This window comes from Embiotoca jacksoni, unplaced genomic scaffold (assembly GCF_022577435.1).
Source record: "Embiotoca jacksoni isolate LCO1_2020_lvr unplaced genomic scaffold, fEmbJac1.0.p SCAF_3, whole genome shotgun sequence".
NCBI classification, from domain to species: domain Eukaryota; kingdom Metazoa; phylum Chordata; class Actinopteri; family Embiotocidae; genus Embiotoca; species Embiotoca jacksoni.
This window is the reverse complement of record NW_027185381.1, coordinates 12,023,359-12,051,327: the sequence shown is the minus strand read 5'-3', so window position 1 is coordinate 12,051,327 and position 27,969 is coordinate 12,023,359. Positions and strand designations below refer to the sequence as shown.

The window sequence follows — 27,969 nt, the reverse complement described above, 5'->3', positions numbered from 1 at the left end:
TTCCGCATTTTGCCTCGGTCGCTGTTTCAGAGTCAGCTCCTCCTGTGTTCACTCACTTAACTCAGCCGAGCTCCTATTTTAGGGCTGACCGGAGTGCAGCGGTTTGGCATCCGGCTCCTTCTTGTGACTGTCAGCTGACCGTGACCAGGATATTTGGAAACTTTGAGCTCTCCTGTCTGACAACGCGGAATAATTCTCACAATTGTTATCAAAACGGGTAGAAATGGCAAATCCACCCAAGTTGAAGACCGCGGTGACCGCGAGTGAAAGGTGAGAAGCAACGAGATGTTTCTGGTTGTAGCGGAGGCAAAGCCAACGTGTCATCTGTCCTACTTCATGATTTGTTGTTTTTGTGGATCATTTTCAGGCTAAAAAACTTGAGAAACACTTTTGGAACGAGATATGGAGAAGTTCCTCGCTTCTACGCATGTGCACCTGGAAGAGTAAATCTGATAGGTATTTTAATTTTATATGCTTCGGTTTAAGTAGGTTTAGACTGTCGACAGCATTGTTTGTTTCTTTTATTTTTTTTATAACATGTTGTGCGTCCTGGTGGTGTTTAGTGTGTCTGAGCTTTTAAAAAATACAATAGCAGTGGAAATATTGTCGTCAAATCAAATTGACTGCCTCTCACATGTCTCTTCTTCCTATTTCTCACATGTTACAGGCGAGCACATTGATTACTGTGGATACGCTGTGCTCCCGATGGCCATCGAACAGAATATCCTCACAGCTGTGTCAATGAACAATTCAAACACAATCCGTCTGGCCAACACAAATCCTAACTACAAGTGAGACGTGAACACTCGTTGTGATCATTGCTGCACTTCGATTCATGCTCGTTTTGAAAAATTCAGTAGTTTAAGATGCCAACATATCAAAATGTTTTCTGAAAACTTGTCGTTCGTCATTTTGCAGGGATTTCGCATTGTCTTGTTCTGGGGATATTGCCATAGACAGAGACAATCCACAGTGGCATAATTATTTTCTCTGTGGGCTTAAAGGCATTAAGGTAAGGTGTGTAACACATGCCGTGGCTAAAATACGTAGTCTGACATGTACAACTTTGTGTATATATATATATATATATATATATATATATATATATATAGTGGTTAAAAAACCCTGCTATATTTATATTTTCAGGAGACGTTTGGGATCACTCGTTTAACAGGGATGACGTGTATAGTAGATGGAACCATTCCTCCAAACGCTGGTCTGTCCAGCTCCAGTGCTTTAGTTTGTTGCGCTGGCCTTTTGGCAATGGAGGCAAATAAAAAGTCCCTCTCCAAGGTAAAAATCTTCTATAAATTAACCATTTAATTGATCTCTGTTTATTAACTTTTGGGTAAAAATAATGTAAATTTCTTCAGGCAGTATTTGAAATTTTTTTTTTTTTTTTTTTTTTTTTTTTTTTTTTTTTTAAATGATCGAGTCAGCAGAATGTAAAGCATTTATGACTCGACGTTAAAACAAACTTGTATTGTTTTTCACTTTAAAGAGAGAAAATCTTCATTTGGAGTAAAAGTCTAAATGCTCTGTTTTTCCGTTCAACCCCTTTCTGAGAAGACTTTGTGATCCTGCAGGTGGAACTTGCTGAGATATGTGCTAAGAGTGAGCGCTACATTGGTACAGAGGGAGGAGGCATGGACCAGTCCATATCCTTCCTGGCAGAGAGAGGAACTGTATGTAATTGTGGATCACTTTGTTTGTCAAAAGGGATCCATGTAAATCTTTAATTCACAAAATAGAGGTCTAAGCATGCAAGAATAAATGCACGTTTCTTGGTTGCCTGATTAAAATTAAAATGTTGTTTTGATGAAACCTTTTGAATTGTCTGCCAGGCGAAGCTGATAGAGTTCCAGCCTCTGCGGACCACTAGCGTCAAGCTCCCTGACGCGGCCGCGTTTGTCATTTCCAACTGCTGCGTGGAGATGAACAAAGCTACTTCCTCTCACTTCAACATCCGGGTGGTGGAGTGCCTGATCGCCGCAAAGGTGCCATGATCCCGACTAGCGGTTCTCAAACTGTTGTTTGTTGCAACATTGCACTTAAATAAGTAAATGATCTGCAATTGTATTAAGAAATGAAGTTGTGGACTGCCTATAAAACAACCTTTTTACTATGTGTTTCATAGGCATCAAAACAGAGGTTTTAACCAAATAACATCACATGACGTAATCACAAACTCCACATAGTTCAAGTTCAAAGAAAGTTAAAAGGCCTCTCGTGTTGTGAATGTTGCATTGCATTAAAGTTAATAGATATCTTGGTGGATGTGAAATCAGATGCTGGCCAGGGCAGTTAATCTGGACTTGAGCAGGGCGCTGACGCTGGCGCAGGTTCAGACGGAGCTGAATGCCTCCCTGGACGAGATGCTGGCTCTGGTGGAAGAGGTGTTGCATTGTGAGCCGTACAGCCGGGAGGAGATCTGCAAGGTGCTCGGCATCACCGCAGAGCAGCTTTCAACTGACCTGCTGAGCGCGAACACGCAGCACGGTAAGTGACAGCACACGGTGACATCTGTGTGTTCATGTTTCAGGACTTAATTAGGGTCGAATGCTGGAACATCTAGTTGAGTCGTCTCTTACTGGATTGTGAAGGACGTTAATCAGTGACAATTCTGATAATTGATTGGAAGTTTATCGTTGGTTATCAGGTAAAATTTCATAACTCGTCCTCCCAAATCTTAAATGTGAAGGAAGTTTTGGGCTGTGGGTCAGACTAAATGAGGCCTATCGGCTCTGGTAACTTGTTATAGGCATTTGTCAGTACTTATTTCATTTGATGAACTAAACAAATTTGATTGTTCACAAATAACTGATAATTAAAACAATTGATAGCTGCACCCCTACTTGCTATTTATCAACATTGAAATGGATCATGTATATTTATCTTAATATTGTGACACGAGATTATCTTTTAAATGGGATTTTATTTACATTAATGTGAAGTCTGTGTTTTAAGATTTAATGGCTTTACATTTATGGGTCTTGTGTGTCTCAAATTTCCAATCATATTCATCAAGCTGAGTGAAATGAACAGTGACCAGCCATTAACACGTGTTTTCTTTCTCAGATATTTACTTATTAGAAAATATCCTCTAAAAAGTAACCCTCAATAGATCATTTTATTCTATTGATATTGAGAAATTTTGTCAAAGTATGCCATCATATTTAAATTTTTAGTCATGTCCAGTGCATGTCAACATCATCACAACCTGTACTCATGTCTTCAAACAGATGAATGACACAGTGCTTCTGCCTTTTCCCCTCAGTCACGCACTTCAAGCTCTACCACCGAGCCAAGCACGTGTACAGTGAAGCTGCGCGGGTGCTGCAGTTTAAGAGCGTGTGTGATTCTGATTTTCCAGAATCCATACAGCTACTCGGGGAGCTGATGAACCAGAGCCATGAGAGCTGCAGAGACCTCTATGAGTGCAGCTGCCCTGAGCTGGAGCAACTGGTGGAGATCTGTCTGTGAGTAAAATAGAGTCTCTCCTCACTCACAGCGATCACAGGTCTCCACTCTGGACAGGCCGGGATAAAATGAGATATTAGCTCATGCAAGTTTTAGAGATTTGTAACCGATAATGTTTTCTCTAAAGCAGCCATTGAGTTAATTTGTAAGTTGTGTGGCGGAATTCCATTTAGCTGCTTCAGTCTCAGAGTCCAGGTGTTGGACATACAGTAAAGACTCGCATGTTCCATAGACAAGACAAGTTTATTTGTATAGCACATTTCAACAAGGCAATTCAAAGTGCTTCACAAAACAATTAAAAGCATAAAAACATAAGGCAAAAGAAAAGGACATTTAAAAACAATTAAACACAGTGATTAAAACATTAAGCAAGCTAAAAGTTAAGTGCAGTTTAAGACTGGAATTGAACCTATTCATATTTTAATCCGCTCTGATGTGTAATTAGCGACAGACACAAAGTATTCTCGGTCCTCAAAGTAGGATTCAAACCAGTTTAGTGCTGTGCCAGAGAGTCCCACCCAGTTTTCTAGTCTGTCTAGTAGTATGTCATGGTTGACCGTGTGGAATGCAGCACTGAGATCCAGTAATACTGAGACTGAAATTCTGCCACTGTCTGTGTTTAAGTGGATGTCGTTGAAAACCTTAACAAGAGCAGTTTCAGTACTGTGGTGCTGTTGAAAGCCTGACTGGAAGACATCAAAACAGTTGTTTACAGTCAGGAAGTCGTTCAGCTGTTGAAAAACAGCTTTTTTTGATTATTTTACTTAAAAATGTGAGGTTTGATAATGGCCTATAATTTGTCATGTATTGCGGTGTCTAAGTTGGCCTTCTTTAGGCGTGGTTTAATAACTGCAGTTTTTAGGGTCTGTGGGAAGACGCCTCAGAGAAGGGATGTGTTTGCACTCTGTAAAAGATCAGTGGTCATGCAGTTAGAAATATTTTTGAAAAAGTGTGTTGGTAGAATATCCGAGAAGGACTTCAGATGTTGTATAATGTCTTCCAGGCTTCCATGGTTGGTTGAATGAAATCGTGGCATGATATTTGAGATATTATTGGATATTATTTAGAGATAGGGACAACATATGGTATATCCTGTGGTTGGTGTGGTGACACTGACTGCTCGTCTAATTTTCTGAATCTTGTCAGTGGAAAAAATTAGGCAAATTGATCGCAGGTGCAGGTTGATTGGAGCTCAGCGGTAGCAAATAAGGCATCGTTATTGTTTTTGGTAATGATGTCAGAAGAAGTACTGCCTTGCATTTCTCTGTTCCAAATTGCAAATGCAAAGTCTTTCTTTATAGATGTCACAGTGAACCCGGAGATTTGTTTTTCGCCACCTGCGTTCAGCTTTTGGACCGCTCCATACTAAATGTGCAGTTTATGTACTCTATACACAATTTTAGATTTTGATATCTTTATTAGCAGTTGGTGAGCATGTGGAACTTATTTGAATTATAGTGGTAATTATCAAGTGTTCACAGGCTGTCACACTAAGCTAAGATGGTCAATGAGGTAAAGAATTATACCTGCTAAACTGTGTCAGGTCAGAATTGTTATTGTGAACATGCCAGTTGGCTAATGTTAGCATGTAGGTCTATTGTAAACACTTGCAGTAAGTACAGTCTCACAGAACCACTAGCATCGCTGTGCACTGTTAAGTCTTTTTTTTAATTAAACACGTTGGACTGAATTAAGAAGAAACTTAGATTTAACAGACCTTTAATTCTTTGTATATGTAGTTGAACGCCTAATTGGTCCGTATCAGGTGTTTTCTGCTGATTCAGCAACCTTTCCCCAGTAACCTCTATACTTCTGTATTCTCACCTTTTAACACACTTTCACATTCTTCCCAAATTTAAGATCAGGATTAGCCATCGCAAAAGATGGTGTTGAAAAACAGTACTGAAATATTGGCTTTTTGTTGTTTCTCCAGGAGGTCGGGGGCTATGGGTTCCCGGCTGACAGGAGCAGGTTGGGGAGGTTGCGCCGTCTCCCTGATTCCCAGTGATTCGGTGGATTATTTCTTGCAAGCTGTGAGAGGCGCCTACTACCTTCCTGATCCACACAGAGCAGCAATGGAAAAGCAAAGTTTGTTCGTATCAAAGCCGAGTGGCGGAGCTGCTATTTTCCTCGAGGAGTGAAATATGTCATCCACATCTGTTTAAACAATCGTTCAGTTTCAATTTCACGGAGGCAGGGAAATCAAATTAATTTTTCTACATTTTCTTACATGTCACCTTACAAATGAATTATTTTTGTGTTTCATTTGATCTCTTTACTTTTTACAGATTATGCTGGAATATAAGGACCAAAAATCTTACTTTACTGGGGCATTAAAAAATGTTTTTTTTTTTTTATATTGATTTGTTTTTGTTTGACTAACTAGGTATTTCTGTTCACCTCACACTATGTACTTGTAAATCAAAAAGATGAAAAATAAAATACCCAATATGTACTATATAAAATCCATCCATCCTTTATTGACATTTTAGAAACTAACACAAACAGGCAAAAAAAAAAAAAGACTTGGATATGTTGAATATTTTCAGGCTTTTCGCATGTGTCACTGGAAAAGAATTGAAAAAGTTTCAAGTCCTGATGTTAGGATCACACGATGGGCTTCAGCTTCTGCACAGGATCAGTTTTTTGGTTTTCACTTCTTTAGAGAGCAGTGATAGTGGAGGCTCAGTGGTCTAAGGCACATGCTACTCTACTGTACTGAACGTAAACGCAGCTTATCAATTTGTTCAGGTATATTTATCACATCTTTTCTCAGAAAAAAAGAAAATGTAATTGTTGTTGATTTGAATCTTTTTAAAATGTAATTTATACAGTCGTTTTTAATTGAAATCATGTTTTGAGTTTGAGCAAAGAGTAAATCATTTTTCCGATATCAGATTCAGGCCACACATTTCATTTTTATATATCTTTGAATAAATTCAGGCCAAACAATCATCAAAGATCATATAAAAAGGAACCATTCAAGGCACAGCACAGGGAAAATAGATGAGTTATTGTTTGTATCAAGAGTTCCATATTTCCAGTTTGAATGATGGCATATTTACTGGCAAAATGTAGAGAAAGTAAATGGGAAAAAGTTGAAAATCATTGAGTTTACCGTCACATTCAGCAGCTTGACTTCAATATTTACAGCACTTGTATTTTAGCACTTTGAATGTAGGTTGTGAAAAAAGTTTCTGTGCATAGTTTTTACAGATGGATCTTCAGGCGCTTTTTGTCCTGGTGATCCGGGCTACATTTATGTTTTGTAGGATACAAAAGGTTGTTTTGTGACAGCTGAAGGTTACAAAATGTCTCAACCTTTTCATTTAAAAAAGGCCATGCCATTAAAATGATACAAAATTAATGCTTAAAGATCAAACTGCATTATTTGCCTGACAATGATAAATATTTCTTGAACTTTGGCAACTCATGCATAATGTCTTAAAATATACCTGCTACTGTCAAAGTGAGAGTTTGCAAATTTAACAAATGTCTTGCATGGTAAAGATGAAAAAGTTGACCTTTTATTTATTTGAGGACAGCTGTAATTCTTGGAAATGGCTCCTTCAGATAATCATGTTTTGATTGGACTTTTAACATTTAGAGCCCGCATGATTCACACTAATAACAAAAATGATGTACGCCTGTGCTGCTGATTTGAGCATAAATTCACCAAAATGAAGACACTCAGCTTGTGCTTGGTTTGTGGGATCCATGCATATGGTATCCTATACTGTAAACATGATCTAAACTGTCAGTCTGTGTGCTGTTGCGTTAGAGTCTGTGCTGCGCTGGCGTTGCTTTCTGGTGCCCCCGTGCTTTCGTGGGAGATGCAGGACACTTCGTTCTTTCTCTTTAGCATACTTTCTATCCAGTTGGAGCTCTGTGGTGTCCTTTCAGGGGAGCGAGCAGAAGAGACTGTGCTCTTCCTCATGTTTTTGCCTGAGGTGATCAGCTCCCCGTAGCCCTGCTGGTGGGAGAAGGCATAGGCAGAGCGACGGGAGCTGGTCCTGCGTACTCGCCTTAGGTTCTGTTCCTGAGGTCCTAGCTTCCTTCTGGACTGCTGGAGGTGACGAACCTGTGAAAATATAACAGTGATGGAAGAAATGCTCAGGTAATTATACGAGTACGAGCAAAAGTATCCAACTTAAGTATAAGGCGATAAGTATTATCATCCACCCATCCATCCATTATCTATACCGCTTTATCCTGAACAGGGTCACGGGGAGGGGAGGAGAGGAGGGAGTGGAGGGGGAGGGGGGGGAGCATCACGAGGGGACCACTCAAATACAGCCATGGGAGAAGTTCTCATTGTTTCTTTAAATGCTATACTGTATATGCATCAAAGTTGCAGTACCTTGTCTGTTAGAGTTGGGAAGAGGTCTACTCTCAGGAAGCTGACAACTATCCCTGGCATAACACACACCACGGTGGTGAGCAGAATGACCAACCACACACTCTTCTCTGACAGACAGGTACGGGCCGTGCCTGCGGGGACACAAATTGAAATTTCTTTATACTCCATGTATCGATATGATTTTCTCGCGTGTGTCACATTGATCCAAACTCACCAATAAAAGGGAAATCACTCGGAAAAATGCCAAATATGCCATTACTTTGCATTGCAAATAAAATGGCAAAGTACGCTGTCAGACTCCCCCATATGAAAAGATGATTGATGGCTGTCCAGTAGTGTGTGTCAAGTCCAATCTAGGAACAGACGCATGACAAACATAATTACAGTGTTAACGTTTTCAATTAACAGGGCTGCTTCAATCTGGTTTGTTCTGTTTATAGTCTCACCTGAACACTTACGACAATGACTAAGGATGTTGCTATGGTGACAGCAAATGCTTGCTGGTCAGAAAAGTGGGAGCCGTCTTCTTTCACCATGTGAGAGAAGGCTCCGTAGGGAATAAAGAAAAGCAGGAATGATGTGACCACCCCCTGCAGTGTGCACAGGAAAAACTGACGTTTGTTGAAGAGAAGGTTTTGCTGGCCGGGTTTGTACAGGCTCGGGTAGCGAAGGCTGTTCTGCTCATTCATATCCTTTAGGAAACAGAGACAACATAAGTATGATGTGGTACGCTGTAATTAAATTAGAAATATATCATGATGGTAGGGACAGGGCATTAAGAGAAATACTCTGCGGCAGTTGTATGATAGATGGAAAGTTGAAGATAAGAGATGATGTGTACAGTATAGTTGTATTTATATGGTATTAGTAGTTTTAGTCACATACAAGTTAAATTTAGTGTAGTACCTACCGTGGGGTTTTATTTTTTAGCTACATTCGGGAGGTTTATCATCACACAGTAAAAAGGGGGCTACAGTGATAAAATATTCACCTGTATGACGGCAGTATCTTGAAAAGAAAGAAAAAATAGAAGTATTTATAGCTTAAGAGGTTGCTGTTGGAAACTACTGATATAAATAAATAGAGTTTTTGTGCAAATTAAACATGAAGACATTGCTTGAAATAGGATTTAGGTCATTTTAACCAACTGTATTTCACACTGAAGTCAGTGGTTTATTATCGCATATTTAACATTACCTGATCAAAAAGTCCCATTGCCAGCACTGGTAAAGATGTGTAGACTATATTGAAGAGGGTGATGAACCACTGGTCATACACCGTCTGTGGAAAGAGGACAGTTGTACGCACAAGAGAGAAACTTTCAAAAAGCATACAGGCTTCAAATACGATTATAGTTTTCTTACCTGTGCTGAGAAACCGCAGAAGAAACCGTACCAGAAGTGCACCAGGGTGAAGGCAAAGTTTTTGTAGAAGAAGTAGGCCAGGAAATTGCACATGCGGAAGTAAGACCAGCGTCCGTGGACCAGCAAGAGTCTCTGCAGGTACCGAAACTGAGCAAAGGAGTAATCCGACGCCAGAACAGCCTGCATCCCCTCCTGCCCGCTGATGCCAACACCGATGTGAGCAGCTGAGAAATACATAACGTGGATCACTGTCAGCAGTTTCACATTTATCATTCAGAGTGAAACATCTTGACAATGATGAATTAACATGAATCTGAATTTAGCAGAGGTATCCAAGGTCCCCAGAGGATGACTTGTAAAAACTTTGTATCACCTGATCTTTCAGTCTTCGGTTCATGACCCAAAACCTGTAAAGCTAAAGAGATTCTCATCAGACTCAACTGTACTTGGTGTTCACTTACTGACAAATATAAGCCTGCTAACATGCTAAACTATGATGTTAAATCTATAACTGCTAAACATCCACATAGCCTACTAGCATTGTCACTGCTAATGCTGACAATAGCATTTAAAAGCTCAAAGTAGTGCTGTGATTTAGATGCTAGGAAAGAGTCCTTCATTCCACAATCTCCTAAACATCTGCATGAGAAAAAATGTCATCAGCTACGAAACAGAAGTTTTTTTTTTACGTCAGAACTCAGAAATGAAATGACACTTTTTTGTAAAACACACCCACAATATTCGTTTGCTATTTTTATTATATGAAACATAAAATATTGGAAGAAGTCATCAGTATATATCAATAACATTTTATGTTGTGAAAACAAGGATTTCTGACTACAATCGTTAAAGGTGCATCTTTGGAAATAGGTTATGTATTATTGTGCTGTGCTGTGTTTTTAATGACTGAATGAAGATACATAAAATGATGGAGATGGTTGGAAAAGTCTTTGAAAATCGTGGAAATATATTCAGAACGTTGAAGTGATGTTGATAAAAAAAAAATACCTGGGTTTTCAAACATCTTCAGATATTTACAGGGATGCTTACAGTCATGCTTCATGCTGCTGTTCCTGAGACTTACTCTTGATCATGCTGACATCATTGGCTCCGTCTCCGATGGCCAGGGTGACTGCTCTCTTGTGCCTCTTTACCAGATCCACCACCTGAGCTTTCTGCATTGGAGTGACCCTGCAGCAAATGACTGTTTTACACAAGCAGGCCAAATCCAGCAAGATGTGCTCCAGCTGTGGCTCCAGAGCATGAGCCTGCAGAGTAAACACATACATCCCACCTGTTAAGCCTGTCATTACCATCCTATAACGCCAACCCCCTGCAGAGGCAACACCAATGTTACCAATGTAACATTCCCACCAAGCGGTGTACATCATGACCCCCCCCCCCCACCCTCCCGCCTCCGCGCGGCACAGCGAGAGAGCAGCTCCTCTGTGAGGAAATGGATGTGAATATAAGCCTGTAATAGAGCTGAGGGCCCTCAGCAGCGCGGCAGCTCTCTGCACATTACAGACTTTGTTCAGTCAGCAGCAGGCAGAGAGATGCCAGACTCAGCAGACAACAGCACAACCACCTTTTAACAAACAGTATAAAACCTGCAGGCATCAGTACCAAAATAAAACAAACATGTAAAAAACAAGCACACCAGAGGACAGAATTAACATTTCATTAAAGACATGATAACACATCTTACCAGACTGTGTCCATTGATGACTAAAGCATACTCTGCAATAATAGTTTCTTCAAACATAGAATCATCTGCAAACATGTCGGTCTTCTCAACATCTCCTGCACTGCCAACTCGACTCAGGCCGAGGATGTGCTCTTTAGCGCTCCTGAGTAGAGAGGGAAGCCGGTACACATGTATTTTCAGGGTATTAGCAAAATTCATTATTATTGAATGACAGAATTCTCTTCAGGTAGACTAAATCTGACTTTAAGTGAATACATTTTGTGACTACTGACTAGCAGTTCTGAGAGTATCAATCTGTTGTGTGAGTGGAGATAAAAAAAAAAAAAAAAAAAAGAATTGTTTGTCACCTGAGCTGCTGCTGCACCTCCAGCAGTGTGTGTCCAGAGATGACAAATACCTCGTTCATGTCATCTCGCAGCATGTTGCAGGAGTAGCCAATGTTCATTGCTGTCTCTACAATATCACACACAGTTTACAACTGTGGAGCTTTGCAGTGACAGGTAAGCACTTATTAAAGCAGTAGTTTTTCTGGTCAAGTTTCTAGTTACCTAGTTTGTCTCCTGTGAGGACCCAGATCTTGATGTCAGCCAGATTCAGACTGGCGATGGTCTCTGGAACTCCTTCCTGAAGTTTGTCTTCAATTGCTGTGGCTCCTAGAAGCTTCAACCAAGTCAGCAGTCAGACTGTGGTCCATTAATGGGATTGATCGCTTCAAGGGTGTAAAAAAAAAAAGGATGTAAATTTTACCTTCATGCCCTGCTCGATCTCCTCGTAGAGAACAGCCAACTGATCTTCGCGGCTCACGATTACTGTGCTCACAAAGACAAGCTTCTTCATCCAAACTTCAAAATAATCTTCATCAAGGTCTTTGTAGGCCAGAGCTAATGTTCGGAGCCCTTTTCCTGCAAATTCCTGCAAGAAAATAAACACCTTAAACAGTATTACAACAAAGAAAAGTGTGATGAATCACTCAACCAATTTGACAGTTTTCAGGAGCACAGATAGAAATATAAACTGTTTATTAAATGGCATTCATAGCTGTGACAAAGGACACCACCCTCATTACTTAAACAGCGTATTTTTCAGTAGCGATGATGACACAATCTGAATTCATCTGTTTTTAATCTGTATAGTTAACACTGCACTTTTTGTGACTTGGATCTCCCTGTCCTGGATCAACTCTGGATCATTTGAATTTAGGAAACTATATATACAAATGCATAGTTCCCAGTGCACTCAGTTAAAAATTAGTCCTGTTATCCAATCAGGTAACACTTACAGTGAGGTGTTCTGTGGTAGTGTACATGAGGTTTTCACTGGACGGATCCAGACGGTCAAAGATAATTGTGTCAGCGCCTTTGGAGTATAGTTTAATCTGGCCCCGTGGATTTCTCACTATATCACAAAACAAAAGACAGCAAGAGAACAGCATATTATTATTTTTTTTATAAAATGATATCATCTAATACACAACAAACATATGGATTACAGACTGCAAACAGAGGCATGCATTGTTAGAGATTGTTCAAGGTATTACGAGCTGTCGCTGGCATTTCTAAGAAATAGAAGACAGAATTATCAGACAAAGTTTGTTATTGATCTTGATGCATGTAGTTGTTTTTGAAATTACTGTCTACATAGTGTCATGCTTACTACTTGTGAATTAGTTATTGCATTGTTGTTATAAGTGAAGACCTAACCAATGACACTCATTCTCTTGCGCACGTTGTTGAAGTCCAGTATGGCCAACAGCTGGTAGGTGACAGCTCGTCCCATCTCACACAGTGTGATGGTTTCTGGGGTTCGGGTCCGGAAGACAAAACCAAAGTTTCGTGCTGCGGTGACCAGCGCTTCCTCGTCAGGTGACTGGGCCTGGTACACCAGATTCCCTTCATTGGCACAGAAACATCAATCAGAAAACACTTCAGTAAACTGAATTGTTTCAGTTATTAATGCTACAATTACCGAATCGTGCATCGAGTTTACCTTCACTCTTCTCCTCTGGCATAACAGTGTGACACAAAGCCAGCAGTCTGAAAAACTCCTGCACTGCAGGATCCTCCAGTTTAATGGCTTCAACCAGGCTGCCATCGTAAAACTTAAACCTTCTGTCGCACAGAGGGTTGAAGGAAAAGTCCACACAGGCTGTTTTCTGAGAGAACATGGACCACCAACACAGCGACTGTGTTATAATTGTCTTGCTATAAAGTGAAAGATTTCTGTGTGTTTAGATCTACTTACTTCTGTAATTTCCACCTTTTGGTTAAATTCATCATAGACATCACCTGCAGGAAGAAAAGGTAACATAAATAATCATCTCGTATGACTTTGCACCTTGATATGACCTCATTGATTATCAATATGGTTTAATATGGAAGATTTTCAAGTTCAACCTGACCCCTTTTTTTTTAATTATTAATAGTAAATGTCTAAAATCCAGTCAATTGAATCTGACCGCTTTCATTCCAAACAATTATAGGATCCATACAGATCTATCATTAACCAACCAGCCAAAACCTGTCCACTAAAACTAAAGCAACACAAATGCAATATGTTTTGGTTGGGTTTGCAGTCATGCAAAACAGCTATTTTCTGGTGGAGCTGGAGATGTATTTATGGATATCACCCCCTCCATGTGGGGCTCCAGTGGTTCACTGAAAGTTCCTGCTGTGTCAAAACCACTGAGGACAATTTTACAAAATGCACAATTGCTTATTTTGTAAATTAATTTGTTTTCTTGTCCATTTTCTTTAACTATCCAATACTGTTTGTCCTAAATTAAACGAGTGGCTGATTAGCCCAGTGTAGAGTTTTCAAAAATCTCCCCACCATATGTGTGTCCATTGATGGAGCACTTGATGAAGACCATGATGTTCTGGGTAAGGGTGCCTGTCTTGTCAGAGAAGATGAACTCCACTTGACCCAGCTCCTCATTCAGGGTGGTGGTGCGAGCTTCAGCTGCAGTGTCCATCTGACTGTAGTACATCTTCCGGTCCCAGTTAATGAAGAAACTGTGACAAAGTCGCAGAACCTCCACACTGAAGGAAGGTTTAACCATTCAGCTTATTGTACAATACATATACAGAGGAACTTGTGAGTAAACTTAAATGCTTTTGATGCTCTTTGTCTTTACCTGACATACAGCGAGATGGGCACAACAGTGTTGAGGATGATGATGTAGGACCAAAAGGTGAGGAAGCCAGAGAAAACAGCGCTGCTCTGAAACTCATCCCACGGCAAAAACACTTCAAAGTTTCTACCAATCCAAATCTCCCAAATAGTGTTTCCAATAGCCAAAACAACTCCCATACATATGAGGAAGGCAAAGATCTGAAATATGAACAAAAAAGTATTTATTAAAGAAGTGTCAATTACAGGGATGGAGTATATCATTTTATGGTTTATTGTTTTCAAGCATCTTTCATTTAAGGATCCTTCACACTCATAATAGACTCTGCACACACTGTATCTGATTAGATTTAAGGACCATGTGGAAACATTTGAGTAGCAACACAATTTATTTTCTTAATGTGTAAAGAAAATGTAAAATCGTTTCTGTATTTCCTGTATTGTTAGGTACTGTGAAAATGCAAAACCATCTTACCCACAAAACCAGTGTGTTCATGAGCTTATCAATACTTGTCCTTTTAAATTTAGTCCTTCCACAGTTCTGCATCAGTTTGGTTTGTAATCCTGTTGGATGGAGGCGAAAACAACCATCAGTGTTGAAAGATGATTAACAACAACATGGTTCATAAACTGTTCATAGAAGAGAAGAAGAAAACAAATAAACTGATCTAATAGATGTGGAGAATGAAAGCATTAAGAATGAAAAAAACAACTAATACCAGCAAAGATGACAATTCCAAAGCACCACTCAGTGTTTCTGAGTACACAACCTCGTAGAAGCATCTTTTCATTATCCAAAGGGTATTTATTGTCTCTCCAGTAAAGTGTTCCTGTAAATTTATCCAGTTTGTTGTTTGGTGGTTCACAAATGACTTCTCCTGAAAAACAGGAAAAAAAGGAAAAGATTCACACATCAATCATCACTGTAGCAACAGTGAGAGAAAAAAAAATGGTTATACAAATGTCACACTGAAAAGTGTCACAAGTCTTCAAATCCACATAACTCAATGTAATGATTTGATACAGAGATGTGAACATAAACAAGTGCTTGGCATCATCTCACCATCAAAGTCCATCAGTTTTGAAATATCTCCCAAATCTGAGGTGACAGTCAATGCCTGACGAACTTTCAAATTTGTCTCTCTGTTTGGGGGGAAAGAGAAAAGACAAACAATTATAGTTTTGGCAAAAAAGTTAAAAAAAAATTTTACACTTGCAAAAATTATCAATCAGCTATACAAATCCTCTCCCAATTTCTGTGCTCAAATGTCTTGTTCAACTACAGTTAAAGTTTTCTCCAGTTTTACTTTATAACTACTGCAGCACTTACCCATCCAGCTCTGCAGTCTCAATATAGCACAGTCCATAAGGCTCACTGCTACAGAGAAGGAGGATGTCCGCCTGTGTGTAAATCCAATGTGAATCGCTCAATGGTGAAAAAGACAATAAATAACTCTCTGCATCACAAAACCTGGAATAACACTCAGAATCCCGTGAGTCTCCCAAAAGAAGCTTTTACTTTTAACCCTCATTACCTATATTCTTTATCAAATTTTAATATGAGACAGAAAAATTTAAAAAGAGTACTTCACAATATATTCTGTAGTAGCACAGTTTACTCACAGCAACAAACTGATTATTCTCCAGTTTGATGATATCCCCCACACGAACGTTCATCCATGTCTCACTCTGCAAACTTGGAAACAAGAAACACAACAGCTTATAATTAAACCAGATAAATGCCTGTGAACATAATGTGCCTGTGATTGGGCTTTTCAGTAGTTGTGCACAACATCCCGATGAGAAAGACAAAGGAGAGTGATAAGGTACCTTCCCTTGATGAGAACCTGAGACAGGCGGTTGTTGACTTGTTGGTCGCTCCTATGTCGAAACTGAAATTTTAAAAAAGGGGGAAACATCTCCATTAAATGAGGCAAAAGAGGAAATTTTAGAAGAGTTGATACAAAGTAAATAGTGGAACTAACAAAGTCATCTGTAGCATCCTTGACGGCCGTGATCGTCAGCACCAAAACCAAAGGCACGATGGTTGTGAACCAGGGCAGGGAGGATATTTCTGGAATTAACTGTGGGAAAGAAATCAGCATTAACTTTCTTTGCTTGACTTAAACTTCTTCTGTCTTTCATTAACTAAAGCAGCTTTTACCCACAAACAGCAGCAGTATCTCCTACCTGCAGTATCAGCAGCACTATGAAGTAAGCATTTGCCACCCTTTGGAACTGTTCAAACAAGTTGATGGGCAGGAAGGTGAAGATGTTGTACTTTGAGGTTTTGATGTGATTGTCCTGAAGAACCACACGTTTAGAACAAGGATGGAACATCACTGGTAAATCAAACTTAATGCAATTTTGAGGTCCACTTACAGCATAAGAGAACTTGTCATTATAGTCTCGTGCGTTGGCTTTCACACGCCGTTCCTTTTCTACAATCAGAGAACATTTGATCATAATTAATGGTCAATAAAATAAACATAATTCTTCAAAACAAGGTTTTTCCAAACTGCATAGCATTTACCTTAAAAGTAGTATCACATGATTTACATAATATTTAAAAAGATTTATACATCCCCAGGTATCAGAACATTTAAACGTCTTTTCATTTGGTTTTGTTGGATCTCACTAACAAATTTTTAAATCTTGTCCCTGCTTTACCTCAAGTGAATACAACTGCAACTTTAAACTCATTTGACTCATTAAACCTTTTAACTCCAATTAAAATCAGACTGATCTCTTTCAAGAAAAAACACCTTGGAAAATGGCAGAGATCTCTTAGCTAAAGAAACTGTGCAGGTGTGCGGTACAAAAGTAGAGAAAATCTAAACTGGTAGTTAATCTGGCAGTTTAGTCAGCAAATATGACAAGTGATCTATAACAAATGCTGCTCTCCCTGTCCGACAGGAGCCCTCAGTATGTTCCCACCCACCTGCTAATTTCCCCTCATCAGCTCCCACCTACCGGCTGTCATGACTGCAGTAGCCGTCCAACCTTTTGTTGTCTTGTTATAACCCACTGCCTCTCTTTTTGGACTTCTGGCCTGCTTGGTTTGCCCTTTTGGTTTTTTGTCACCTGATCCGGCTCGCTGTCTGTTGCCAAACCTTCTTTGAAAAGCCTTACATGCATTTAGGTCCATTACCATTACACATACACTACTGTTACGATTTGAAACTGATGCTCCTGTTAACCTGCAACGAGACAAGGTTGTTCTCGACTGAAGCCGTATTTTTGCCCACTCCTCTATTCAATTTAAGAGACTCTCTATCAGATGCTTCAGGCTGAGGTAATTAACTCACACTTTCATAAAGGGAAGGGACTCACAAGAGACAGTATCTGTTAACTGGAGCAGTATGAAGCAGATATTCAGACTTTTAGTCACTGGTATGAGCCAAGCTCCAGAAACACTGCATCTTACGTCAGTAATACACAACCAGTGTTCACAGGCTGACTCATACTCTACAGTAAACTGACCCTCATATGAAAAACAGTGGAGTGCCCTTTCAAATTGCTGAGAGGAGGGTGAGAGGATTGATGTCACCCTCATATCTGTACAGTAAATATGAAGCCTGGTTAAAGACTGCAAACAGCAGGAAGCAGCTAGTCTGGCTCTGACGTAACAAAATCCACCTACCAGCACCTCTTAACAGTAATTAACATGTTGGAAGTTGTTTCTTTTATTTGTAAATACCAAAATGTAAACCCAGTTTCCAGAGGCTCTAAATTAACTCAATTTATTGGTAACTGGTAAAATATCATAATTAGTCACCACAAGAACTTTTATTCCACTTCTCCATGCATGTTAAAAGCTGAAATAGCTCTTAAGTTGTAAACATCTTGTTTATTATTGTAGCAGCTGGCATGCTACTGTCACGTTGTTTCTCATTATTGAATTTCCTGTGCTGTGCTTATGGTGGGTGAGTCTTTGTCTAAGTGATATCTGAACATGAATTAACCATAACATCTTCAGCTTGGGAAGTAAGGCTTCAAATGACGCCTCTTTGGGGGAGTTTGATGAAACACAGCTGTGAGGGTGCAGAGAACAAAAGGTAACCAGAGCACACAGATAAATTCACAGCCTTTGACTGTGCAAATGTAACTTCAAGAGTGGTCTCTGTTCTTTTGTTTTCTTTTTGTTTTCAGTGACTTTGGCAACTCATTATCCATATGCTTTAAACCTTGTTCAAACAATTATCCAATGATATTTGTGCACGTGGTCTAAGTTGACGATACATGTTGTTTGCCTCCCCTTTGACTCTAGTGAAGACAGAAGTGTTGAAACATTAGTCTGTTTGCACAACTAAAGACTATAAATTCATCCTCAAAGACAGAGGACAGGGACGTGTTCACTGTCTCATCCTGCCCTTCTTACCCAACAACTGAAAACTTCATCTGCAATTCATCTCATGGCTCACACTTCATGGTGAGGCACTAGAGGGTCATTATCATGATTAATATGATAATCAGTCTAAACATTAACTACATTAATTCACAAACAACACAATACTAGTGATGATGAAACCACTTATCAAAGCACTTTAACTTTTCACACCCAGCGGTGTCTGAGGGAACACAGAGATACTGTAGATCTGTTGTTTCCAAAAGAGGTTAAATCATTGTTGAATTATGCATAACACACCTGCACAGAGCTGCAACAGGATAGATGGGGTCACAACAACTGAAATAATCCTACTATCAGTTACTATGACAATTAATTATTAAGACAGACTACTGTTGTTTAAAGGCTTTGATCTGCTTAAGCATTTCTTTAGAAAAATGGTTAAATGCAATTTTGTTTTTCTAATAAGCACAAAGTGATCTCTTTGATTCAGTCTTTCTTTTTCTGGAGAACATCTGCAGACTCTTGAGTGCGCTGTTTAGGCAGTTTACAGTGAAATCATACAGTGTAATGATTCACAAATGCTTCAGGAAATATCTCAGACAGTATCCCACTGAGTCTTATTTTGATACAGGAAGAATTTACATAATCAAGGATGACAACATACACTGTTGAGGAACTGATATCCCATTCAAAGCACATGGAAACATATTAGTCTGTCCCTGCAAAGCAAAAGGTCACCTCTCGCTGTGTGTGATACTGATTACAGGATGCTACCCATGACAAACACATGCACACATGCACACACACACAACATGTGAAAAACAAACGGGCACACACTCTCAGAGAAAGAGAGACTGTGGTATAAAGATTAATTTCATCTCTCTAAAACAATGCACTGCACCAGGAGGATGAGAAGTGTATCTGCCTCAGAAAGGAAGACAGATAATTGAAAGACAAAATAAGAGACAAATAAGAACCTGCAGACTTGTACAATTTACATTAAGATTTATGTTTCTTATAGTTTTTAGAAACTTTTGAAAAATCACTTTTAAATGCATTAACAGGATTTTATCTGATCATTCTTACTGCTACTTATTAGTAGTTATTGCTGTAAAAATGCTTTTCAGCTGCTCTCTTTTGAAGAAAGGATTTTATTCTGAGATGCTTGGTTAAATAAAAGAAAACGACTTCAGAATAGATGAAAATTTGTCTTACCAACATGTGGCTTTCTCCTCCAGAAGGCCATCTTCTCTTGGGACCTCCACAGGGTTTCCCTAACAGATGCAGGAGAATAAATTGCAGAGGTGGACACCCCAGTGTGGTGGACTGTGTCAGGATGAGCAATACAAAGAGGCAGCACACAAAGCAAAGGGGTGTCATTCCTGTTCAGACCAGCAACTTTACAGCTATTGGTGCAGCAGCAGCAGAAGGAACATCCCCAGTGACTTGTGTCTCCTTAGCAAAAGATCCCAAGTGAGCAGCACAAAGAAAGAGAGTATAACCCCTAATCAAGGTGTATAGTCCCTTGTTTTTAATTTTAAAAAATACGGCAGCCTACATTAGTTGCCTTCATGTTTGTGTGTAGAATAAGTTATGGTTTCAACAGCCTACAAAATGGGTGCCAATAAACCCGAAGTATGCCTACATCTCCCTTGTTCTGTTCTCACCTTGCACAAGTTTGTCACAGACGCAGTCCTGTGTCGTCTCCATGTATCCCGTCATTCAGTGGCAACCATTTACCTCAAGCGCCGCAATCCGCAGATCATTTCTTCGCAGGAAACGCGGTCCCTTCCGCTGAATGAACATCACCTCTTTCTTTATCTCTGATATATAAAAAGAAAAAAAAACACATGCGGTGGAAATGGTGCAGGTAGGAAACAACCATCAGTCCCGCTATTACGAGAAAAACCGTGGAGGAACTGAGAGGGAGCAGAAATCAAACAAATGATCACTCACCGAGAGGGACGACAGGCAGCTGAGGCTGCTGGAGCCTTCACCGGGAAGAGAGGTGGGAGTGGGTCTGGAAGGAGGATCGATCTTCCTCCCTCTTCCAAGTGCAAATAAAAAAAAAACCCGAATATAATCGGACACTTGACTATGTTCTTCCCAGGATCAATTTATTGATTAAAATACTGAACAGGATAAAATATTGAGTACAATTACACAACTCTGAATTATACTTCGGAATAACAAAAACAAAAACTTAGAGCACCATTTATTGGTTTAAAATGATGCCATATCGCCCTCATAAGGACTTCGAGTGTATTTTCATAATCCAAAATACAGTGTCGTCCCTCTTTGATATATTAAAAAAAACACTAACAGATGGAAAAAAATTGATAAACACTTAAACTATTTCATTAAAGCTTACTTTGTTTCAAAACTTTGATCAGTTTTATTCGAATTTTTGATGGCTTTAGCGACTAGGCCTATTCTATGTTAATAATGATGAACATATTTACACTGTTATTAAAGCTTTAAAGAGGCATTGAAGTCATCTTCATATTATTTTCAAAAAATATAAATTTCTTTATCAGTTCTCCCTATTTCACACAATCATTATCATTACAGCGCCCCCAGCTGGTCTATTTGTAAAAGCCAGGGTGCACCGCCGACATGAACTCCTGCATCTCCACTGATCCTTACTCTTTGAGTCAATCTGATATCCAGTATTACATGACAGTGTGTGATTAACAGATTTAAAATTACATAATACTGTGCCAGAAAATGTTGATAAACCACAGAGACATTTGTCATGGCCACTATCAATATGGACATGAAATGCCAAACATTTAATTTAATTAAAAAATTCAAACCGGGAACATCATACTCATTGGTTGATTTGATAAAGTTTCCATGGTACCACAGAAGATCATATTGCTAAGAATAAGACTCAGAAATGCACTACTACAATACAGTACAATAAATATATGTGCGTACGGTTGCAGTGTCAAAGGGGAAAGGAAATGAGATGTTCAATTATTTGTTTTTTAAGGTACAAATGACCCAATATAATTATGTAAATTGAATTGTTTTCTAAAAAGAGGTCAACAAAATAGGAGTAAAATATTAACCAGAAGCTGATAATGCCATTATGTCACCTTAATTTGTTAACACATTGTCATATTAACAGTGATTTGATTTGGTGCCTATTTTTCTGAGTTTTAAAATTTTATCAAGATTCTTCAGAACCAGTGATTTTGTTTCAAGAAAACATGAACAAAAATAATATCAATGTAACTTAACAGACAGGGTTTGGCTCTCTAAGAGTCCTGAAGACACACTTTTGTCAATAAAATAGAAATTCCTCAATAAAACATGCATGAGGACCCAAACACCACTCATGTTTACATCAGGTAATAATTCCAAAAGCTGTAAAGTGAATTGTCATTGGGTTCCTTGCCCAACTTTGTTTTTACAGCTGCCCAGTCTCTCTAAGATTACATCTGTTGGGTAAACAAGATAACAGCATCAGCATATGATGGCCACACATCCAGTTTGGTGTCGATAGGCACTGCCATTCAACTTCCTGTAGCCACAGGATCAACCTTTGAAAAGAACAAATGAACTGTTCGGAAGCACGATCTCAACTAAGTAGTAAGTTACTGTTAAAATAATTAATTGTAAAGAAGATTGTTGACATGGACTTGTAAATGTTATACTTCTAATAGTAACCTTTTCCCCTGAAGGTTGAAGAGTGGAGAAGGCCCTACTGTAAATAAATATTATGCATCTTTATTTTTCAGTATAAGGTCATCCTCAGTGTGTAATAAACAGGTGTACAGAAGGCGAGGGTGAGCCTGGAGATAATATATAACCACCTGCCGCTCTCATTACGAAAAAATTAAACTGCACCAAAAGGACAGGACCGTTTATTCTTTATGGCACATTTTGTGTGGGAAAATAATGCAAGTTAACGCCTTTAAATTCTTTGAATTCTGTAGACTTACCTACTGTAGGCCTATAAAAAAAAAATGATCAGAACAATAAAAACCAAATGACATCTGATCCAAGAAAACCAGATGGATGAAGTCAAGCAGAGTGACGGTGATGAAAACATTTTGTTGTAGCTTATGTCGAGTTTTCTAAAGGTGCACCAAATAGCATAAGTACATACAAAACTCACCTTCAACGTTTTATCTTATATAGTCTGTAAAATCTGATATAAATCTGTGGGGATGTATACAGGAAACTGACAAGTCATAAACACCACAACAGTGAGATATTATCTGTCAAACTTTCTGCTTTTAGTTTAATCACAATTATTTATTACTATCATATTCTTCTTGGTTTACAGAAAGTGCTTCATTTGCTCATTCACACATTGAAAATGGAAAGAGTTTGTGACAGTCTACAGCGAGTCAAAGGAAGCAGCTAAAGTCCAGGGTTATCCTGTAAACATGCTTTACAGTAGACTCCATAATGACATCATCCGAACACGCTTACCTGTAAGGGGATGTACATATTCGACTTACTTGTGAAGATGACCGACTTCAGCTGCGTTGTTGCACACAATTTAGCAAGGCTGTGAAGTTAAACCAACACCGCACCGGTTGCCAGTACTCGCTTGTGATTGGTCAAACGGCTGATGGGCGGGACGAACGCTCGCCGTCGGGTCTCCTGACGGAGGTAATTGCAAGTTCACGTTGGGTCAGGTGTTAGACAGCCTGACTTTGTTTACCGAGAGGAAAACAGCTCGGACGAAATCCTCCTCTTTAAATTGACGGTAAAACGGGAGCTTAAGAGTTCTGCTGGTGAAGGTGAGTGTTAAGCAAGTCTGTATTTTAGGTGTAACTGTATCTGAACATTATCAGTCTGTCCAGGGAGGTTGTAATGGAGGTAGTTCTCTACGCAGTATGCAGCAGTTCAAACTCGTCTCCACTGATTTCACCCTGATAAAAAAAAATTATGCTACAGCTGTAAGGGTTTTGTTAAACTAGGCCAGGAACATTGCAGACTCAACATAAAGTAGTGCCTACTTTATGCTACATATTACAAAAAAAGTTGTTTAGAAATGTTACCTTTTTAAACCGGTTGAATGTAGTGAAAATGTATTTTGTGGTGTCTTTATCAGGCCTGGTGCAGTTTCATGTTACATAAGCTGTGGTTGGCAAAGTCCATGACCCTATTCTCAGGAGACTAAACATGTGATCTGATAAAAACTACAGAGAAGTGGTCCGAATGAGTGAAATACAGTACTCATTCCTGTAAATAGGTTAAACTAGATACATTCTCCCTCCTGAAAAGCAAAATGAGGGAGTGACTGTTGACAGATTTTGTGGGTTTGTGCCTCAGACAGTGGAGCTGAGATGTTGCAAACCAAACATGTCTCGTCCCCATGTTTCAGACCCAGAATGGCTGCTCTGCGTGGTCTGAGGCCGTGCCGCTCCGTAGGCATCGCTGTTTCTCGTCTTCACACCAGCAGCCGTTCCTCTGCTAAACAGCATTACAAAATGCTGGTTCTTGGAGGAGGAAGTGGGGGCATTGCAATGAGTGCACGAATGAAGAGGATGATGGGAGCTGAGAATGTGGCCGTTGTGGAGCCCAGTGAGGCAAGGACCTATACGTTTATGATCATATATTTGCGATACTGTATCGCTGTAACAAACTACATTTCAAATGATGAAAAATTGTGGCTTTCATTTATTTCACTTTTACTTCCTGTTTACATTTTTATATTTAAATCCATCAGAAACAAGGTGCAAAACTCATCTGTAACATCTTTTAATCTTCAGATGCATTACTATCAGCCAATATGGACCCTGGTTGGTGCTGGTGCAAAGACTGTCACCTCATCAGGTCGTCCCACTGTCAGTGTTATGCCGTCGGGAGTGAAGTGGGTGAAATCTAAAGTTCAGGAAATACACCCAGACTCGAATACTGTCCGCACAGACGATGGGACTGAAGTAAGTTTGCTTCGCGAAACTGTTATCTGATAGTGTGTAAACTGCAGTTATAAAGTTGCTTAATGGTGTGTCATCTACTGGCTTATCATTTAATGGCAGTGTGTACATAAAGTTGTATATGAGATGATGATTGATGTGCATTTAGCCCAAGCTAAACTTTTCTTTCTCTCTACAGATCTCCTATGAATATCTGATTGTGGCTCTTGGTTTACAACTCCACTATGAGAAGGTGGAGTCGTGCTTTTTCCTCTCCCCAGTAAAATGTAGTTATTGTCTGTATAATTTTGTTACATCCTGAGAAACTTAGACTGTGTTTATATGTAGATCAAAGGACTGCCAGAGGGGTTTGAGCATCCCAAGATTGGTTCAAACTACTCAGTCCAAACTGTGGAGAAAACATGGAAAGCCCTGCAGAACTTCAAAGAGGGCAATGCTGTGTTCAGTTTCCCAAATACTCCTGTGAAATGTGCTGGAGCTCCACAGAAGATCATGTACCTATCGGATGCCTTTCTCAGAAAGGTACTTGAACTGTGGATGTAATGATAATGGACTAGAGTTTGAAAGATCAACTGAGGTTGTATAAAATCTAATCCTGATATTTTGATGCTCATATTTAAGACAGGAAAAAGGGAAAAGGCCAACATAATATACAACACATCGCTACCTGTGCTCTTTGGGGTCAAGAAATATGCTGACTCACTGTGGGACATTGTGAAACAGCGTGACCTCCAAGTGAACCTTAGGCAGAACCTGATTGAAGTGCGGGCGGACAAGCAAGAAGCTGTGTTTGAAAATCTTGACAAACCAGGTGAAACCAAAGTGTTTGAGGTAACTAACTTTAACTGTAACTTTCACTTGAATAGTAGTATGGACTTGCTTTGTCTAAGGACAGCCTGTTGTGTCATGTGCTGTTTAAGTTCCCTCCACTTTAAAGACTAAAATTTTTTTAATGCAGCGTCATCAACATAACAGACTAAACATTTTCCCCTTTTCCACCTAAATATATAAAAGATTAGGAAAGACAATCTGGTTAATAACTCATGTTTGCTTATTTAGTATGAAATGCTTCATGTTACACCACCAATGGGACCCAATTTGACGATTAAAGGCAGTTCACTGGCCGATGAGGTTGGCTGGTTGGATGTCAACAAAGATACCCTGCAGCACAAGACGTATCCAAACGTGTTTGGGATCGGAGACTGTACCAACCTTCCAACAATCAGAACTGCTGCCGCGGTCGGTAAGTGACTGTTGTCACTTGAAAAAAGGGCATCAAGTAAGGGGGTCTGAATTCTTTCTGAAGTGACCATATACCAAGCTAAAAACCCTTTTTCTTTTTCAGTGTGTAGGATGTTGGTGGTTTTAGCCCCACTAGCAGCTCCAGGGTTGAGATTGTCCATTTGTCTATTTGTCTGTCTACGGATCAGCTTTGATCCAGAGGCAATTATATAAACAATTGAGTGAATTGTTGTAAAATGCAGCACAGATTAAATGATACGTTAACATTTTATTGTAACCAAATTAATGTGCTAACAAAGAATTATGTGTTAGCGTTGAGCACGAAGCACAGAGGGTGATGAAAATGTTGCCAGCGGTACATTCGCTTCAATATAAGCAAATCATCTTTCTTGCACTACGGAGTTTTACTAAAGCACACATCAGCTGCATGCTTGGACTCGGGTGGACGTATTCAGGAAATAGGCAGAGCCGCCCTAATGATGCTTATTAGGTCATTTAGCAGTTTAAAACCAGCAGTGGCTATTGTTTTCAATAGCATATTAGTAAAAGAAGAACAACCTGTTCGGCATGTGTCCTTTTTGCTCAGTGCATGCTGGGAAAGGCTGCAGCTTCCAGCAAACAAAAACAGGATTGATTTGTCTGAATGCTTTAACCCAGTGTCTGTCAAACAGTACAATAGTGTCTGTGTTGGGTTAATCGCAATAACATCATGTAAGTACTTTGCAAAAAATGTTAACTTAAGTTTTGTCTTTTAGCTGCACAGACTGCGATCCTGAACAATACTATCAGCAAAGTACTGAAAAATGAGAAGCCAGATAAGAAGGTAAGTGACACATGAACGTTGAATATGAGTCATGTTATAACTTCCCCGTTAGAATCACCTGTTGAAAAATATGCAGATGCATAATCAGTCATTTTCTTGTTTATAGTATGATGGCTACACGTCATGTCCGTTGGTCACAAGCTACAACACAGTAATTCTGGCAGAGTTTGACTACAATGCACAACCACTGGAAACATTCCCCATCAACCAAGCCATAGAGAGAAGACTATGGTATTACATGAAAGCTGATTTTATGCCTCCCCTCTATTGGCATGGACTTCTTCGGTACGTATATAGTTAATTAACAAGGTGTTGACAATCCTGCCACAGCAGCTGCTACATGTCTTTATTTCTCTTTCATCAGGGGTCTGTGGGGCGGACCGGGACCTTACAGGAAACTCCTTCATCTTGGGATGAAATGAAATCTCACTATCAGTTTGCTTATTAAAAAAGTTATTTCCTGAAGCTTTCAGGAAAAAATTAGTACATTAATTATTATTAATTAATTATTCATAAATGGTGGACACATGGCTGGAGTGCTCATATTTATGTCTTGAACATAACTCATCATAGTTATGATGATACAATTAAAGTAAATGGCTCATATAAACCTGCATATACAGGAAGTACTACTTTAATGTTAGCATACATTTAAATGAATCTTATCAGAGAGCTGCTCTCAGCTGCTTATTGGTCAATCTTTCGTTGTTTTGACGACACATTGAATGTCAGATCCTGCTGCTTTTATCAACCTCTCATGCAACCAATTGGATTTTTATTGGTGCAGAGAACAAGCTTTTGGAGAGTACTTTTATTCCATATTGATTTACACCCTTCAGTGTTTCAGTGTTATTTTAGAAGCTTATGATATTTCAGATTATATCAGTATTTTTTTGCTTTTCTTCTTAAGTTTTTGGATTTAATCACTATTTAAAGCATGTTGGTAATAATTAAGATGCATAATTTGCTGTCTTTTTATTTAAATTACTAGTAATGCTTTAAAGGGACATGGTAGTCATATTTATATAATTTCTTTTAAATTATTTTTTATTTTTTATCAGTTTGTCCTTCTTCAGACAATGTACCCTCTAATATTTATATTACAGCGCCCCCACTTGGTGTATTTGTAAAAGCCAGGATACGCTGCAGATACAAACTCATGCATCTGTACTGATCTAACAAACCCATGGTAAATAAAAAGACAAGGACTTATTTCATTTTTGCACTATATTACTGTACCTGTTTCACTATTAATATGAAACATCTAATCTAGTGATGCTGGGTCTTTGGTTGGTAATAATCATAATAATAATAATGACCATATTAATGGTTATCTTTTCTGCGAGGGGTTGAGTTTGTTTTCTTTCATCTGACAATAATACACTTACATATCAATTGCCATCATATCTGTAAAATGATTGTAAGATGAAGAAAAACATAAATGCTGGCTCAAATTTAAAAATACAACTTCTACATAAAGACAAATGGGTTGGCCAAAATATTAGGAACGCAGCAGTTTCAACAGAAATGAATCGTAGCTGAAGAATGAGACTATATTAGTTTTACTACTACTTATACTTTTTGGTGTACTGAATGGCTATAAACTGGT

At 39.1% G+C, this 27,969-nt stretch overlaps 3 protein-coding genes across 3 annotated transcripts; 2 read left to right on the top strand and 1 right to left on the bottom strand.

Annotated features, from left to right (window-relative positions):
• The first annotated feature begins 21 nt into the window (after positions 1-21).
• On the top strand, positions 22-5,929 carry galk2 (galactokinase 2). The gene is made up of 10 exons (XM_069162623.1): positions 22-270; positions 368-456; positions 668-791; positions 919-1,012; positions 1,147-1,293; positions 1,587-1,685; positions 1,845-1,997; positions 2,289-2,499; positions 3,278-3,479; positions 5,414-5,929. Exons 1-10 carry the CDS (start codon positions 224-226, stop codon positions 5,619-5,621), a joined length of 1,374 nt encoding a protein of 457 aa, XP_069018724.1. The 5' UTR covers positions 22-223; the 3' UTR covers positions 5,622-5,929.
• atp8b4 (ATPase phospholipid transporting 8B4) lies at positions 5,770-20,406 on the bottom strand. The gene is made up of 28 exons (XM_069162622.1): positions 20,349-20,406; positions 20,060-20,215; positions 19,608-19,666; positions 16,232-16,345; positions 16,027-16,125; positions 15,872-15,933; positions 15,665-15,737; positions 15,372-15,442; positions 15,105-15,184; positions 14,761-14,919; positions 14,517-14,605; positions 14,046-14,242; positions 13,742-13,950; positions 13,154-13,197; positions 12,899-13,064; positions 12,613-12,801; positions 12,192-12,307; positions 11,660-11,824; positions 11,461-11,572; positions 11,260-11,365; positions 10,913-11,054; positions 10,289-10,472; positions 9,205-9,428; positions 9,038-9,121; positions 8,287-8,532; positions 8,055-8,193; positions 7,841-7,971; positions 5,770-7,561 (listed from the first exon to the last, which is right to left on the bottom strand). Exons 2-28 carry the CDS (start codon positions 20,112-20,114, stop codon positions 7,238-7,240), a joined length of 3,639 nt encoding a protein of 1,212 aa, XP_069018723.1. The 5' UTR covers positions 20,115-20,215; positions 20,349-20,406; the 3' UTR covers positions 5,770-7,237.
• Positions 20,407-23,040: 2,634 nt separating this feature from the next.
• LOC138206456 (sulfide:quinone oxidoreductase, mitochondrial-like) lies at positions 23,041-27,577 on the top strand. The gene is made up of 10 exons (XM_069163182.1): positions 23,041-23,152; positions 23,740-23,944; positions 24,128-24,298; positions 24,474-24,527; positions 24,623-24,817; positions 24,917-25,126; positions 25,355-25,538; positions 26,293-26,360; positions 26,467-26,645; positions 26,725-27,577. The coding sequence occupies exons 2-10, from the start codon at positions 23,747-23,749 to the stop codon at positions 26,780-26,782; spliced, it is 1,317 nt and encodes a 438-aa protein (XP_069019283.1). The 5' UTR covers positions 23,041-23,152; positions 23,740-23,746; the 3' UTR covers positions 26,783-27,577.
• The last annotated feature ends 392 nt before the right edge of the window (positions 27,578-27,969 follow it).

What these genes read in the sequence shown, in the direction of transcription:
- galk2 (XM_069162623.1), top strand. Translation starts at nt 224, where the DNA reads ATGGCAAATCCACCCAAGTTGAAGACCGCGGTGACCGCGAGTGAAAG. An exon ending in TCCTGGCAGAGAGAGGAACT is followed by an intron (nt 1,686 to 1,844) that starts GTATGTAATTGT and finishes ATTGTCTGCCAG; the next exon opens with GCGAAGCTGATAGAGTTCCA. An exon ending in GAGCGCGAACACGCAGCACG is followed by an intron (nt 2,500 to 3,277) that starts GTAAGTGACAGC and finishes TTTTCCCCTCAG; the next exon opens with TCACGCACTTCAAGCTCTAC.
- atp8b4 (XM_069162622.1), bottom strand. Translation starts at nt 20,114, where the DNA reads ATGACGGGATACATGGAGACGACACAGGACTGCGTCTGTGACAAACTT. An exon ending in CTGTGACAAACTTGTGCAAG is followed by an intron (nt 19,667 to 20,059) that starts GTGAGAACAGAA and finishes TGCATCTGTTAG; the next exon opens with GGAAACCCTGTGGAGGTCCC. An exon ending in CAAGAGAATGAGTGTCATTG is followed by an intron (nt 12,308 to 12,612) that starts GTTAGGTCTTCA and finishes TTTGTGATATAG; the next exon opens with TGAGAAATCCACGGGGCCAG.
- LOC138206456 (XM_069163182.1), top strand. Translation starts at nt 23,747, where the DNA reads ATGGCTGCTCTGCGTGGTCTGAGGCCGTGCCGCTCCGTAGGCATCGCT. An exon ending in CGGATGCCTTTCTCAGAAAG is followed by an intron (nt 24,818 to 24,916) that starts GTACTTGAACTG and finishes CTCATATTTAAG; the next exon opens with ACAGGAAAAAGGGAAAAGGC. An exon ending in CAGAACTGCTGCCGCGGTCG is followed by an intron (nt 25,539 to 26,292) that starts GTAAGTGACTGT and finishes TTTGTCTTTTAG; the next exon opens with CTGCACAGACTGCGATCCTG.